This window comes from Vigna angularis, chromosome 5 (genome assembly GCF_016808095.1).
Source record: "Vigna angularis cultivar LongXiaoDou No.4 chromosome 5, ASM1680809v1, whole genome shotgun sequence".
Taxonomy (NCBI): Eukaryota; Viridiplantae; Streptophyta; class Magnoliopsida; order Fabales; family Fabaceae; genus Vigna; species Vigna angularis.
Window position 1 is genome coordinate 15,702,701 of NC_068974.1, and position 15,114 is coordinate 15,717,814.

A 15,114-nucleotide genomic window follows, 5' to 3' on the forward strand; every position below is an offset into this window, starting at 1 on the left:
TTTGTGACATTCCATTTTATACCATTCATGTGCTTTGTTTCGTCATGTTGTTTTATTATCATGCATCATATTCATACATCATTTAGTAACATGTTAATTTTAAAGGAAATCACAGGTACCTACTTGACTTCATACAAGATGGATGTTAACACAAGATCCGATGCTACACGACACACCGATTCTTCCGATTTAAGAAAGAAGTATAGTCTAAGGACCCATGTTGGAAATTTGACCAGGCTGATAAATTTGGGCAAGAGGCTTAAAACTATGAAGAGGGAAACCTTTCAGAGAAGATATGGAAATTTGTTGAATTTAATGGAGGTTGAAGTACAAATACCCGCTATCACAGCCTTGGCACAATATTATGATTCTCCGCTTCGATGTTTCACATTTCAAGATTTTCAGTTGGCGCCAACCATAGAGGAGTTCGAGCATATCTTGGGTTTGCCATTGGAGGGCACCACTCCCTATCAACATTTAGAGCATCATGCCTCTATACCCACCATTGCTACCATTATGAAATTACATCCCAAGGAGCTTGAATACAGGATGATGATGAGGAATCAATTGCATGGGTTATCACAGGGATATCTAGAGCAGTATTTACATCACCTGGCTGATAAAGAGGATTGGGAAACTTTCATGGATGTATTAGCCCTCACCATATATGGCATTGTCTTGTTTCCCAAAATAGAAGAATTCGTGGATTACACCGCGATAGACGTCTTCGTGGCGAGTAAAACCAGATCAGAGAATCCTGTAACAGCAGTCCTTGCGGATGTTTATGGGTCCTTGAGTTTTTGCCATGAGAGAAAGGGAAAGAAGATTCTTTGTTGTTTACCGGCGTTGTATACATGGATGACAGCGCGCGTGTTTAAGGAAATGGTCGACATTAAGAGTCTATCGGAGACTTTGTCACACCAAAATCTTAAAGGTAAAGGAGGAAACGATTGGGCCCGATTCCTTGCTGGCTTGAACGGAAGAAGTATAAAATGGCGCCTTCCTTGGCTCGGAAATAAACTGGCCATCCAGCATTGTGGTAGTTTTCCTAATGTGCCTCTCATAGGTGCCCGGTACTGTATAAATTACAACCCTCTTTTGGTGCAAAGACAATTTGGGCATCCCATGAAAGGGGCACCTTCATCAGATTACCTTGCTACCCTATTCATTTATTACGAAGACGGGCATTTCATCGAACTGTTAAGGAAAATTAAAAGTGCCTGGGAAAATGTTGTTCGAGCAGGGAAGGACTTGAGGGATGGAGTAGTGGATAGCAGGGTTAGTTATCACACCTGGATTCTGGAGAGAGTGAAAGTAGTCAAGCTGCCTTTCAAGTCAATCAAGGATCAATCAGCTAGTGAAGGACCATCCCAAGCTCCAGAAAGTGAAGAGGTGCAACAACTAAAAGCTGAGATGGAGAAATTGAAAATTAGGAATGCTAGGTTGGAAAACGAATTACAAAGAGCGCGTAATGATCTTGTGGATATGAAAAATGATAATGAAGAAAAGTCGCGGGCTTATGAAAACCTTGTCAAAAGCCAGAAGGCTGAGAGGGTTTACACATTTCGAGTGAAACAGGATCTAGCTGCCGCGAGTAAGGAATTATCCATGAGGGTAAATGAGAAGAAGGTGGCTTTAGAAGAGGGAAAGGAGTGGAAGCACCTCTACGAAGAAGCCAAAAGAGATAAACGAGAAGCCCTGAAGAGATTAAGAGAAGCGCAGATTCAGATAGAAAAAGCGGGGCATGAGATGAAAGAGATGGCCATGTCGTTTGAGGCGGATATGAATCGGGAGCATTGGAAGCTAACAGAAGCAGAGGAAGAGCATCGAACTCTGATAAAACAAATGGAGGAATATATCGAGGAACAGGAGGAGCGATGGAGGTCGATAGAATTTGAAGAAAGGCATCAGGCCTTGATAAAGCGAATGGAAGAGCACATCGCCGAGCAAGAAATGGCTGTAAAGCACTGGAAGGAAAGATTCTCTCAGTTGGCTGCTTTGGCAAACGGGGCAATTGAAGACATCCCCAGGATGGTGTCGAATGCTGAAGCAAGCACTCATTTTTGTAACTCACCAGCGGAAATAGAATTGTTTATTAATCATTGTAAATGGTTGGTGCGAGAGATGAAATCTTTCATTGCTCGGGCGCGGGATTGATGTACATCAGAATTATGTGTTTTGTTCCTTAGACGATGTAATGGATCAAATTTTCTTGAAATGAAAGATAGGGGATGTTTGTTTGGTATCGGCTTGTGTTAATTTTCCATCAGTATTGTCATTGTTATCTTGTGATTTCCACTTATCACTAGCATGCATCATGTTTTCTTTTTGCATTTTTCATCCTTATCTTATTTAATTTAATAAAAAAAATAAACAGCAGTACAAGTGAGAAAACAACGGCAAGTTTTCCAAGACATCCGTACAGGACCAGAGCTAATTCGAAGGTCATGGAGAATTGGGAGCAGTCACACGAGTCTATTAAGGCCGATGTCAGCCAGTTGAAGGATCAGATGGCCCAGATTTTGGCGGCTCTCGAAGCCCTGAAAACTACGGGAGGGGTGACGCCTGCGCAAGTTGAGGGAAGTGCTCAATATTACCCTCCGTTGTTCAACGCTGGGAGCCAATCTGTTTCGTTCCCAATGTATGGATTACCTTCAGGTTACACCCCGCCTGTGGGAGAATACACAGAAGGGGAGCAGACTTCATTCTCTTTCCCTACCACTGCTAACGTACCGCCAATCAGTACTCAGGGACCTGTTGTAATGTCTGCACCTATGGTAAATGAAGGGATGTATGCAAGCATGACTGATGGAATACGAGTAACCCCGGTGCCACCTGTGATTACCGGAGAGGGCTTTTCTACAAGGGCTGCGCCATATACTTTGTTTCAGGGGGTAACTAGTAATGTTGATGGGGCGAAGGATAAACTGGAGAGCCTAGAGGCAAGATTGAGGGCTGTTGAGGGGTATGAAAGTTATGGATTTGGGGATGTTTCTAGATTGAGCTTGGTTCCTGGCGTCAAAATACCACATAAGTTTAAAGCGCCAGATTTTGAGAAGTATAAGGGAAATACATGCCCAAAGAGCCATCTAACCATGTTTTGTAGAAAGATGGCTGCATATGCTTATGACGAGCAGCTGCTCATCCATGTTTTTCAAGATAGTTTGGCTGGAGTGGCGTTAAACTGGTATACCCATTTAGAGCCGACTCGAATTCGTTGTTGGGCGGATTTGGCTGATGCTTTTGTGAAGCAGTATATATATAATACACATGTTGCGCCAGATCGTTTACAGCTGCAAAACATGTCAAAGAAAGACAACGAAACTTTTAAGGAGTATGCTCAGCGGTGGAGGGAATTGGCTGCACAAGTTGAGCCACCTTTGTATGATAGAGAAATGGTGGCAATGTTTGTAAATACGCTCCAACCACCATTCTATGAACATATGGTGGGAAATGTATCTTCAAATTTTGCCGATATCATCGTGATAGGCGAGCGGATAGAGATCGGGTTGAAGAATGGGAAGATTGCATATGGCTCATCGGTGGTTGCACATTCCAAAAAACCCAATTTCAACTCAGGAAAAAGAAAGGAAGGAGATGTGCATGCAACATCTGCAACCCCGGTGTGGAGAGGTCAGGTTCCCACTCATAACTATCGACCATACTGGGGTCAACATCCACATGCAGCCAATGCGTCATTTGGTCATCAAATTAGGCCTCAACAGCAACCAGGGTACTATCAACCACAATACATTTCGACGAATAATTGGAGGGGAGGGGCGAACGTAGGTTCCAATATGAATGTGGGTCCAAATACTTATTCAAGAAGGAACCAAGAAAGAAATTATGTTAACTTTACCCAAATTCCTACTACTTATACGGAATTATTACCTCATCTTATCAAACAAGGTCTGGTTGTCGTTTGTCCCCTGAAGCCTTTGCAGCCTCCATACCCAAGAGGTTATGATGCAGATGCAAAGTGTAGTTATCATGGAGGGGCCGCTGGGCATTCCACTGAGAGGTGTCTGGCTTTCAAGCATAAAATGCAAACTCTAATTGATTCTGGGTGGTTAAAGTTCCAAGAGGATAAGCCTAATATTGAGGCCAATCCTTTATCTGGGCATGGAAGTGCTTCGACGAATGCTGTCGAAGTGAAAGAGCATGAGCTGGTGAGGAATGTGAAAGAAATCAGGAGCTCTAAGAGGTTTATTTTGGAGGCGTTGCTGAAAGTGGGTATCTTGAAGGGTGATTATGATGAGAGTATAGCATGCGCGCTCCACCCAGATGCTGAGCACTCTATTGAGGAGTGTGTTAAGTTTGAAGAAATTCTGCAAGACTTGTTAGATCGTGGCCTGATGCAGGTATGCTACAAGAAGGAGGAGGGAAATGTATTTGCACAAACTGGTGATGAATCCGGCATGATTTTACCAGAACCATTGGTGATTCGTTTCACTAAGACTACCTCTATCCCACCAACTCAAGGAAGGTCGCCCGTTGTTATCCGTGTACCAGCTCCTTTTCCTTACAAGAACGAAAAAGCCGTCCCATGGAGATATGGGACACATGCGTCAAGCGAAGCACAAAGCGTAGACCCTGTCGTCAAAAACATATCAGGGATAGGTGGAATGACTAGGAGTGGTCGAATTTTCACATCACCAGAGTTGGCACAAGAAAGAGTCAATGATAAGGAAACAACGATGGCTGCGAAGGCAAAAGAATTCTTAAAGGGGAAGGGTGCACAGACAGAGGAGATCCCCGACAAGGAGGATAGGAGAGAAGTTTCTGAAGAGGAGGCTTGTGAATTTTTAAAATTCATACAACAAAGTGAATATAAGGTGGTGGAACAGTTAAACCGTATGCCTGCTCGTATATCCTTGTTAGACTTGCTCATGCATTCAGCATCACACAGAAAGTTGCTAATGAAGATACTCAGTGAGGCTCACGTGGAGCAAGGTATTTCGTTGAATAAATTCGAGGGTATTGTTGGCAATATTGTTGCTAATAATTATCTCACATTTACGGATGAAGAGATACCAGCTGAGGGAAGAGGGCATAACAAGGCTCTTCACGTCTCGGTGAAATGCCTGGATCATGTTATTGCGCGTGTTTTAGTGGACAATGGGTCCTCTTTGAATGTTATGCCGAAAGCAACCTTGGAAAAGCTACCTTGCGAAGGAATGCATATGAGACCGAGTTCAATGATTGTGAGGGCGTTTGATGGTAGTAAACGAGAGGTAATGGGAGAGGTGGAATTACCAATGCAAGTTGGCCCGTGTGTTTTTCAAATAACATTCCAGGTTATGGATATTCTGCCTGCTTATAGCTGTCTGCTGGGACGCCCATGGATCCATTCGGCTGGGGTTGTGCCTTCTACACTACACCAGAAGTTGAAGTATGTGATGGGAGATAAGCTGGTGATAGTATCAGGAGAAGAGGATCTCCTTGTGAGTGGGCCATCATCCACACGCTACATCGAGGCGGCTGAAGAAGCTCTCGAGACAGCCTTCCAGTCGTTGGAGATTGTGGGAAATGCTTGTGTGGAACCGTTTCCAGTAAATCCTCGTCTATCATGTGCTTCTATTATGATGGCCAAGATTATGATAAAAGGGGGCTATGTATATGGGGAAGGTTTGGGCAAATATCGGCAGGGGCGAGCATTCCCTATAGAAATCATTGAAAACAAGAACAGATATGGCTTGGGGTACAAACCTACCAAGGAAGACAGGAAAAGGATGATTGAAGAAAGAAAAGAACGCAGTTTGGCCCGTGCAGAAAGACGAGGGCCCAAAGAGAGCAAAATTCACATTGTTGACATCAAGGAAAGCTTCCGCAGTGCTGGGTGGATCAACACTGGCCAGATAGCAGCTGTGGAGGATGAAGAAAGGCCTCAAAGTTTGAGCTTTGTGTGGGCTTGCTCCCCTGATACTCAACTCAACAATTGGGAAACACTGGATTTACCTGTGATGCTTAATGTGAACAAAATGTAATAGTTTTAATTAAGCTTATAGTTTCGATTGGGGCTTTAGAACTGAGATTTTGCGGATTGATTCTTCTTTTTACTTTTCACTCAGCGTGATAATAAAGATGCATTTCATCATCATTTGGCATTTTTCTTTGTTTATCTTATTTATTTATACTTTTTCATAAATTTAAATGATGCAGATGTGACAATGATTGTTTTGAAAATAACGATATCAATGTTCCTAATTTTGAGCACCCTATCAATAATACGGAAGATGATTTCGAAGATGATGTGGAACCCTCTCCAGAATTGTTGAGATTAGTGGAACAAGAATCTAAGGAGATAAAACCCCATCAGGAGGAGATTGAAATACTCAACTTGGGAGAGAAGGATGAGATAAAGGAGGTGAAAATCGGTACTAGTATGAAAACGGAAGTGAGGGAAAGATTGCGTGTACTGTTGAAGGAATTTAAAGATGTGTTCGCGTGGTCTTACAATGACATGCCGGGTCTAGATACCGATATTGTGCAGCATAGGCTCCCACTCAAGCCGGAATGCCCTCCAGTCAAGCAAAAACTGAGAAGAATGAAGCCGGAAATGTCCTTAAAAATTAAAGAAGAGGTCCAAAAGCAATTTGACGCAGGATTTTTGGCTGTGGCAAGATACCCACAATGGGTAGCGAATGTTGTACCAGTGCCTAAGAAGGATGGGAAGGTTCGAATGTGTGTTGACTATCGTGATTTAAATCGTGCAAGTCCGAAAGATAATTTCCCGTTACCACACATCGATACTCTGGTTGATAATACGGCCAAATTTTCGTTATTTTCGTTCATGGACGGATTCTCGGGGTATAATCAAATTAAAATGGCACCGGAAGATATGGAAAAAACGACCTTTATCACGTTATGGGGAACATTCTGTTATAAGGTGATGTCTTTTGGACTCAAGAATGCTGGGGCAACATACCAAAGGGCAATGGTGACACTCTTTCATGATATGATGCATAAGGAAATTGAAGTTTATGTGGATGACATGATTGCAAAGTCGGAGTCAGAAGAGGAGCATATCTTCAATCTAAGGAAATTATTTGAGAGACTGAGAAAGTACAAACTCAGGTTAAATCCCACCAAATGTACGTTTGGAGTAAAGTCTGGAAAATTGTTGGGCTTTATTGTCAGCCAAAGAGGGGTAGAAGTTGATCCTGACAAAGTAAGAGCGATAACGGAAATGCCTGCGCCTAGAACAGAAAAGGAGGTTCGAGGTTTTCTGGGAAGGCTGAACTACATTGCTAGGTTCATCTCCCAATTAACTGCTACTTGTGAACCAATGTTCAAGTTGCTACGAAAAAATCAGGCTGTAGTCTGGAATGAAGATTGTCAAGTTGCTTTTGAAAAGATCAAACAATACCTGCAGGACCCTCCTGTATTGCGTCCACCTATGCCAGGAAGACCGCTCATTTTGTATTTGACCGTACTGGATAATTCAATGGGTTGTGTATTGGGTCAGCATGATGAAGACGGGAAAAGAGAGCATGCCATATATTACTTGAGCAAGAGGTTCACAGTTTGCGAACAACGATATTCGTCGTTAGAGCGAACTTGTTGTGCACTGGCGTGGGCTGCTCATCGTTTAAGGCAATACATGTTGAGTCACTCTACTTGGTTGATATCTAAAATGGATCCTATCAAGTACATATTCGAAAAGCCCGCTCTCACTGGAAGGATAGCTCGATGGCAGATGCTATTATCGGAGTACGACATTGTATATGTTACTCAGAAATCTATCAAGGGTAGCTCTTTAGCAGAATTTTTAGCCCATCAACCCATTAGTGATTATCAACCGATGCAACCTGAGTTTCCTGATGAAGATATCATGGCTTTATTTGCTGAGAGCAGAGATGACAAAAATGAAAATGCCTGGACGGTATTATTCGATGGGGCATCGAATGTAATGGGGCATGGAATAGGGGCAGTGCTTATCTCTCCTAAGAATCAATACATTCCAATGACGGCAAGGTTGTGTTTTAATTGCACAAATAATATCGCAGAATACGAAGCCTGTGCTATGGGTATTCGAGCAGCAATAGAGTCTAAAGCAAAAATTCTGGATGTATACGGAGATTCAGCTTTGGTTATCCATCAATTGAAGGGAGAATGGGAGACTAGGGATACTAAATTAATTCCATACCAAGCTTACATCAGGGAATTAATTGAGTATTTCGATTCCATCACGTTTAATCATATACCGCGAGAAGATAATCAATTAGCAGACGCGTTGGCTACTTTGTCATCGATGTTTGAAGTTGATCAAGATGCAGAATTGCCAATGATTGAAATGAAGAGTCATGCGGGGCCAGTGTATTGTCATTTCATCGAGGAGGAAGTAGATGGTAAACCTTGGTACTTTGATATCAAGCATTATCTTAAGACTCGAGAATATCCAGAGAAGGCATCCGAAAACGATAAAAGGGCGTTAAGGAGGTTGGTTGGCAGTTTCATTTTGAGTGGGGATATTCTATATAAGAGGAATCATGACATGGTTCTCCTCAGATGTGTAGATGCAAAAGAAGCCGAGCTGATACTAAAAGAAGTACACGAGGGTACATTTGGCACGCACATGAATGGGCACTCAATGGCCATGAAGATACTGAGAGCGGGGTATTTTTGGTTGACTATGGAAAATGATTGTTGTACACATGTGAGAAAGTGTGAGAAATGCCAGGTATACGCAAGTAATATCAATATGCCATCCACGACCTTGAACGTGTTGTCTGCACCGTGGCCCTTTTCGATGTGGGGAATAGATGTCATCGGAGCTATAGAGCCGAAGGCGTCAAATGGACACCGTTTCATATTAGTCGCAATCGATTACTTCACCAAATGGGTTGAGGCCGCCTCTTATGCTAATGTGACTAGAAAGGTGGTGACCAAGTTCATAAAAAGGGAGTTGATTTGCAGATACGGGCTCCCTAACAAGATCATCACTGATAATGCTACTAACTTGAATAACCAGATGATGACAGAGTTATGTGAGGAGTTCAAAATTCATCATCTTAATTCTTCTCCTTATCGTCCAAAGATGAATGGGGCAGTAGAGGCTGCTAACAAAAATATCAAGAAGATTGTGCAGAAGATGGTGGTCACATATAAAGATTGGCATGAAATGCTTCCTTTTGCTTTACATGGTTACCGCACTTCGGTACGAACATCGACTGGGGAAACGCCTTTCTCGCTTGTATATGGAATGGAAGCAGTACTTCCGTTTGAAGTAGAAATTCCGTCTTTACGAGTTTTAATGGAAACCCAATTAGAAGAGGCTGAGTGGGTTCAAGCTCGTTTCGACCAGCTCAATCTCATCGATGAAAAAAGATTAACAGCAGTATGCCATGGACAATTGTACCAAAGAAGAATGAAGAAGGCATTTGATAAAAAGGTACACACAAGAGAATTTCATGAAGGTGAGCTGGTGTTGAAGAAGATTCTACCTATACAAAAGGATCATAGAGGCAAATGGACTCCAAATTATGAAGGGCCATTTGTAGTGAAAAAAGCATTTTCTGGTGGGGCACTAATTCTCACGAGAATGGACGAAGAGGAGTTACCATTGCCGGTTAATTCTGATGCAGTAAAAAAGTTTTACGCATGATGATTCCGTGATAGTGGTTGCTATTAAGGGGATGTTGATATTATCGTTAAAGATTATTGTACTCTGTGTTTTTTTTAATAAAGGAAGTTTGCGTAGTTCATTCATATTTTGGTTGTTTGCATTCCATCTGAAATATTGCATGTCACGCTGAGCTGTTAAGTAATCAAGGAAAAATGAAAATGAAAATAAGTAAACGCATGTTGATAAAAGCATCACAGGTATATCAGGTTGGTGAGCTCGGTCCTGGAGGATGTCGAAAAAGGAAAACGAAAAAAAAAGGTCACATGTTGAGTTTGTTGTTAATAAAGTTGTCAAGGACATAGTATTTTCACAAAAAAAAAAAAAAAAAAAAAGGGTTTTGGAAAAATACCGTTGGAGAGCCCTTTCTTGATTCAAGGTTTTGGGTGTAACCGGTGTTCTTTTCTTGATAAAGCGTCTGCATTCACATTACTTGAACCCTATTTTTCCCGTTTCCCACAAGACGAAGGATTTCGCCATATGCCTAATATTGGGGCAGTTTTCATCATGTTACATATCACCGATAATCCGTTGATTAGGGAGATTAAAAAAAAAAAGAAGGAGAAAACAAAGGAAACAAAACAAAGGAAAAATGAAGTTGATGTGTCAAGTACTACATAGTTTAGTTTCAGGGTTAAATTCAAGAGAAAGTCAGACAAACAAGATTCAGAGTGACGTGTGGCCGTTTTTTCGTTACCCAATCGTCAAAAGCAGTTCATCCAATTGCACCCCTTTTGAGCCAAAATGCATAATTGTTTTCATCACCCTAGACAAGAATCATTAACAGGTCGACGTCAATTTAAAAGGGTACATCATAAGCATCCAAAGAAAAAGGAAAAAATGAATGAAAAGGAAAATATCATAAAGGATCACAACAGGGGCGACGAAAAGAATGATCCAAAGGGAAAGAAAGAAAAAAACAATAATAAATATGCCTGAAGTTCAAATCCCTAAAGACAGTTGACTGGGCACCTTGCAAATGATTCTTGTCTAAAGACTTTAAGCGTCAAACACTTATTTGGGCCTGTGTTATCCTTTCTTTCAAAACCCTTTGACCTTTAGCCACGGTACAAGCCGATAAAAGTCCACGCTGACTGAAGACTGTTGGTCCTAATCTTTCTCACGAATTTAACTTTGAAACAGAATAATGTGGTGAATGACACAATTCAGTGTTATTTTCAAAAAAAAAAAAAAAAAAAAAAAAAAGCGATATGGGGGGATCCTTCATACCCAAATCTTTTCACTTTTCCATTGTGCAAAATTGGGGCAATATGGGAGCACAACATGTTAATAGCACTTTCCCCCAAATGGGGGACACACATACGTTAACTTTTGCTCACAGAAAATCATTATTCATTTGTTTTTCATAACCATTCTTCCACATCATACAGGGTTCAAGTTAATTTGGATTGCAAAAAGCGATAAAAAGAATTTTAGCTCAGGGTTACACTTTCTTCCTACTCATTAAAGGGTTCTATACCTATCAACGTTGTTTTTAAGGAATGCGTTTTGAACATACATTGTGTTTGATGACAATATTAACAATGGATTCCAAGCATGGAATTTTTTTTAAAAAAAAAAAAAAAAAAAAAAAAAAAAAAAATTTGAAGGTCTCATGTGTCTATGCATCCATGCATCATCATGACATAACATCGTCTTAGAGGAAGCGAGGAGAATTGTTTGCAAAATCTTCATGTTTTACTCGGCATTTATCAACTTTCCAAAGCTGCAAGTCAGGTTTTAATTTTCTGTTATCGACCCTCTGCATGGCAATGGTCGGATTTAAATTTCTGTTTTGTGAGTTTGGCCCTCTGCGAGGCAATGGTCAAATCCAGGTTTTAATTTTTTGTTATCGACCCTCTGCATGGCAATGGTCGGATTTAAAATTTCTGTTCTGTGAGTTTGGCCCTCTGCGAGGCAATGGTCAAATCCAGGTTTTATTTTTTTGTTATCGACCCTCTGCATGGCAATGGTCGGATTTAAATTTCTGTTCTGTGAGTTTGGCCCTCTGCGAGGCAATGGTCAAATCCAGGTTTTAATTTTTTGTTATCGACCCTCTGCATGGCAATGGTCGAATTTAAATTTCTGTTCTGTGAGTTTGGCCCTCTGCGAGGCAATGGTCAAATCCAGGTTTTAATTTTTTGTTATCGACCCTCTGCATGGCAATGGTCGGATTTAAATTTCTGTTCTGTGAGTTTGGCCCTCTGCGAGGCAATGGTCAAATCCAGGTTTTAATTTTTTGTTATCGACCCTCTGCATGGCAATGGTCGGATTTAAAATTTCTGTTCTGTGAGTTTGGCCCTCTGCGAGGCAATGGTCAAATCCAGGTTTTAATTTTTTGTTATCGACCCTCTGCATGGCAATGGTCGGATTTAAATTTCTGTTCTGTGAGTTTGGCCCTCTGCGAGGCAATGGTCAAATCCAGGTTTTAATTTTTTGTTATCGACCCTCTGCATGGCAATGGTCGGATTTAAATTTCTGTTCTGTGAGTTTGGCCCTCTGCGAGGCAATGGTCAAATCCAGGTTTTAATTTTTTGTTATCGACCCTCTGCATGGCAATGGTCGGATTTAAAATTTCTGTTCTGTGAGTTTGGCCCTCTGCGAGGCAATGGTCAAATCCAGGTTTTAATTTTTTGTTATCGACCCTCTGCATGGCAATGGTCGGATTTAAATTTCTGTTCTGTGAGTTTGGCCCTCTGCGAGGCAATGGTCAAATCCAGGTTTTAATTTTTTGTTATCGACCCTCTGCATGGCAATGGTCGGATTTAAATTTCTGTTCTGTGAGTTTGGCCCTCTGCGAGGCAATGGTCAAATCCAGGTTTTAATTTTCTATTATCGACCCTCTGCACGGCAATGGTCGGGTTTAAATTTCTGTTCTGTGAGTTTGGCCCTCTGCGAGGCAATGGTCAAATCCAGGTTTTAGTTTTTTTTTTGTTATTACTTGACATTGGTCATTTGGCATCGTGATTTGAATTGTTTTGTTCGTTTTCTTTCATGATTGAAACCCGGACAAAATTAGTGTCTTTATCTTTACTTAGCTTTACTTAAATAATACGAAAAGATTAATTTTTCATATTATTTAGTAATATCTAAGTAAAGAGGGGCAGCTGTCAACACCTAATTTTGTCCGGGTTGAAAAAAAATGTGTTTTTATTATTTTTCTTTTATTTTATCTTTTTATTTTATTTTTTTTATGTATCTAGATATGTGCTTTTAATTCAATTTCTATTTTATTTCTTATTTTCAATTTGTTTTAATAAAGTTAATTAAATAAAATAGTTAAAAAAATTGAAAAAATAAAATTAAAATTAAAAATAATTAAAAATGAAATTGAAAAAAATAATAAAATAAAAATAAAATAAAATAAAAAACAAACAAACAAAAAACGTGGAAAAGGGGTACGTGGGAGGCGTGTCTCAACAGGGGGGACCAGGTGGTTAGAATAGGATAATTCCAAGATTTTGGGGAGCAGAATTTGGTTGGATCAGAGAGAGAAAAAAGGGAGAAAGAGCACGCAGGGAACGATAATCTGGAATCATCATCCAGAGTCAGCATTGGCACCGGCACCGGCGAGAAGAGATCACCAGCTACACAGCTAGCAGTATCAGTAGCCATAACAGCAGGTAGGTCTTTTGTTCACCTGTACATTCAGACTCATCATATATGCTTACTGCATGAGCTCCATTCACCCTTATCTCGTCAGCCCATGCACCATTATCAGAATCATCTATCCCCTTCACGCTCAAATGCACACAACACACTCATCTCTTCCAATACCAAATTAACGAGGTTCAACCAACATTAAACCCATCAGTAAACATTAAAAATTAGGGGAGGCAGAGAGGGAAAAATGGTGTTGTAGGGGGGGCATTCGGTCTTCGAGAAAATCATCGAATGGGAGGAAGAGAGTAGCTGATTGTTTCGTGGTTGGAGGTTTGGAAGTAGTAGTCTGCTGTGTGGTGGTGGCAGTGGCGTCGCTAAGGTCGTCCTGGTAGGTGATGGTGACCGTGTGGGTGGCCGAGGAGGTGGACGAGTATAGGCACGGGGAGGGACATTATCGTGACAGTGGTCGTGTTCGTCGTGGAGGGTTTAGCAATGGTGAAGTTGATGTTGATGGATGATGATGGCACGAGCGGATCGGAGATGAAGACGGAGGAAAACCATCCCTGAGAATCGCTGGTTTTCGAAGAGAGAAAAGTGGAGACGGTGGTGTCTTGGCTGACGGTGGTTCTGGTGGCGCGAGGTATCGCCGGTGAGGCCAAGGAACGTTCTGTTTGAGGCGACGGTGGCCGGCTATGGCAGAGGCGGCGGTGAGCTTGTGGTGTCGAGAAGGAAACCTTGGGTCTCTGGAGAAGGCGTGAGCTGGGGAGTGGGAATGAGGATGAACCTCCTGAACCCCTAGAAAATTCTAGGTTAGAAATTGATCATGTGGGCCGGGCCCAGAAATGAGCGTACGTCCGGGAGCCTTGGGCCTCTTTTGGAACGCTCGTTATATAGCGTTCGTTCGTCATCTCCCTAACACGAACGCTCGTTATGAAAACCGGCGAGTGCTAGTTATCCAAACGAGCGAACGCTCGTTATCCTTAAGCCTTTTTGACCGTTCGTTCAACATTCTTACCAATGAGCGCTCGTTTGCCACTTCCACAGCGAACGCTCGTTACTTAGCGCTCGTTCGCCACTTCCATAGCGAACGCTCGTTACTTAGCGCTCGTTCGCCACTTCCACAGCGAACGCTCGTTACTTAGCGCTCGTTCGCCACTTCCATAGCGAACGCTCGTTACTTAGCGCTCGTTCGCCACTTCCACAGCGAACGCTCGTTACTTAGCGCTCGTTCGCCACTTCCACAGCGAACGCTCGTATTTTAGTGTCCGTTCACCATCTGCCCAATGAACGCTCGTCATTCAGCTCACATTTCTAAACGTCCGTCCGTTATGTTTCCCAATGGACGTTCGTCCTCTCCCCCAACGAACGTTCGTTGTTCTGAATCTCTTCCCAGCGTCCGTTCGGCATTTCCATTTCTTTTGTTTGTTCATTTTATTTTCTTTTATTTTTTTATTTTATTTATTTTAGACATTTACTTATCCTAAAATATATATTTAATACAATATTGATACTTTAAATAAAAAAAATTTACAAGACTATTTTGAAAAGGTTTAAGCACACGTGCGACCGCTCGCGTAGGCCTTGTGCTAAAAAACCTTTTCCTTTTCTTTTACAAAAGTTAAAAATCAAATAAAAATATTTTGAAAAGGTTTTAAGCACACGTGCGACCGCTCGCGTAGGCCTTGTGCTAAAAAAACCTTTTCCTTTTCTCTTACAAAAGTTAAAAATCAAATAAAAATATTTTGAAAAGGTTTAAGCACACGTGCGACCGCTCGCGTAGGCCTTGTGCTAAAAAACCTTTTCCTTTTTCTTTTACAAAAGTTAAAAATCAAATAAAAATATTTTGAAAAGGTTTAAGCACACGTGCAACCGCTCGCGTAGGCCTT

General features: G+C 41.5%; 2 protein-coding genes across 2 annotated transcripts in view; both read left to right on the forward strand.

Annotated features, from left to right (window-relative positions):
• Window positions 1-2,447: 2,447 nt before the first annotated feature.
• Window positions 2,448-9,607, forward strand: LOC128196657 (uncharacterized). The gene is made up of 2 exons (XM_052878149.1): window positions 2,448-5,983; window positions 6,163-9,607. Exons 1-2 carry the CDS (start codon window positions 2,448-2,450, stop codon window positions 9,605-9,607), a joined length of 6,981 nt encoding a protein of 2,326 aa, XP_052734109.1.
• A 4,313-nt stretch (window positions 9,608-13,920) lies between these two features.
• The window catches only part of LOC108339203 (G-type lectin S-receptor-like serine/threonine-protein kinase At1g67520), a 96,802-nt gene continuing 95,608 nt past the window's right edge, over window positions 13,921-15,114 (forward strand). Inside the window, exon 1 of the mRNA XM_052878150.1 lies at window positions 13,921-13,982. Within this exon, the coding sequence (XP_052734110.1) occupies window positions 13,921-13,982 (62 nt within the window). The remainder of the gene's footprint in view (window positions 13,983-15,114) is intronic.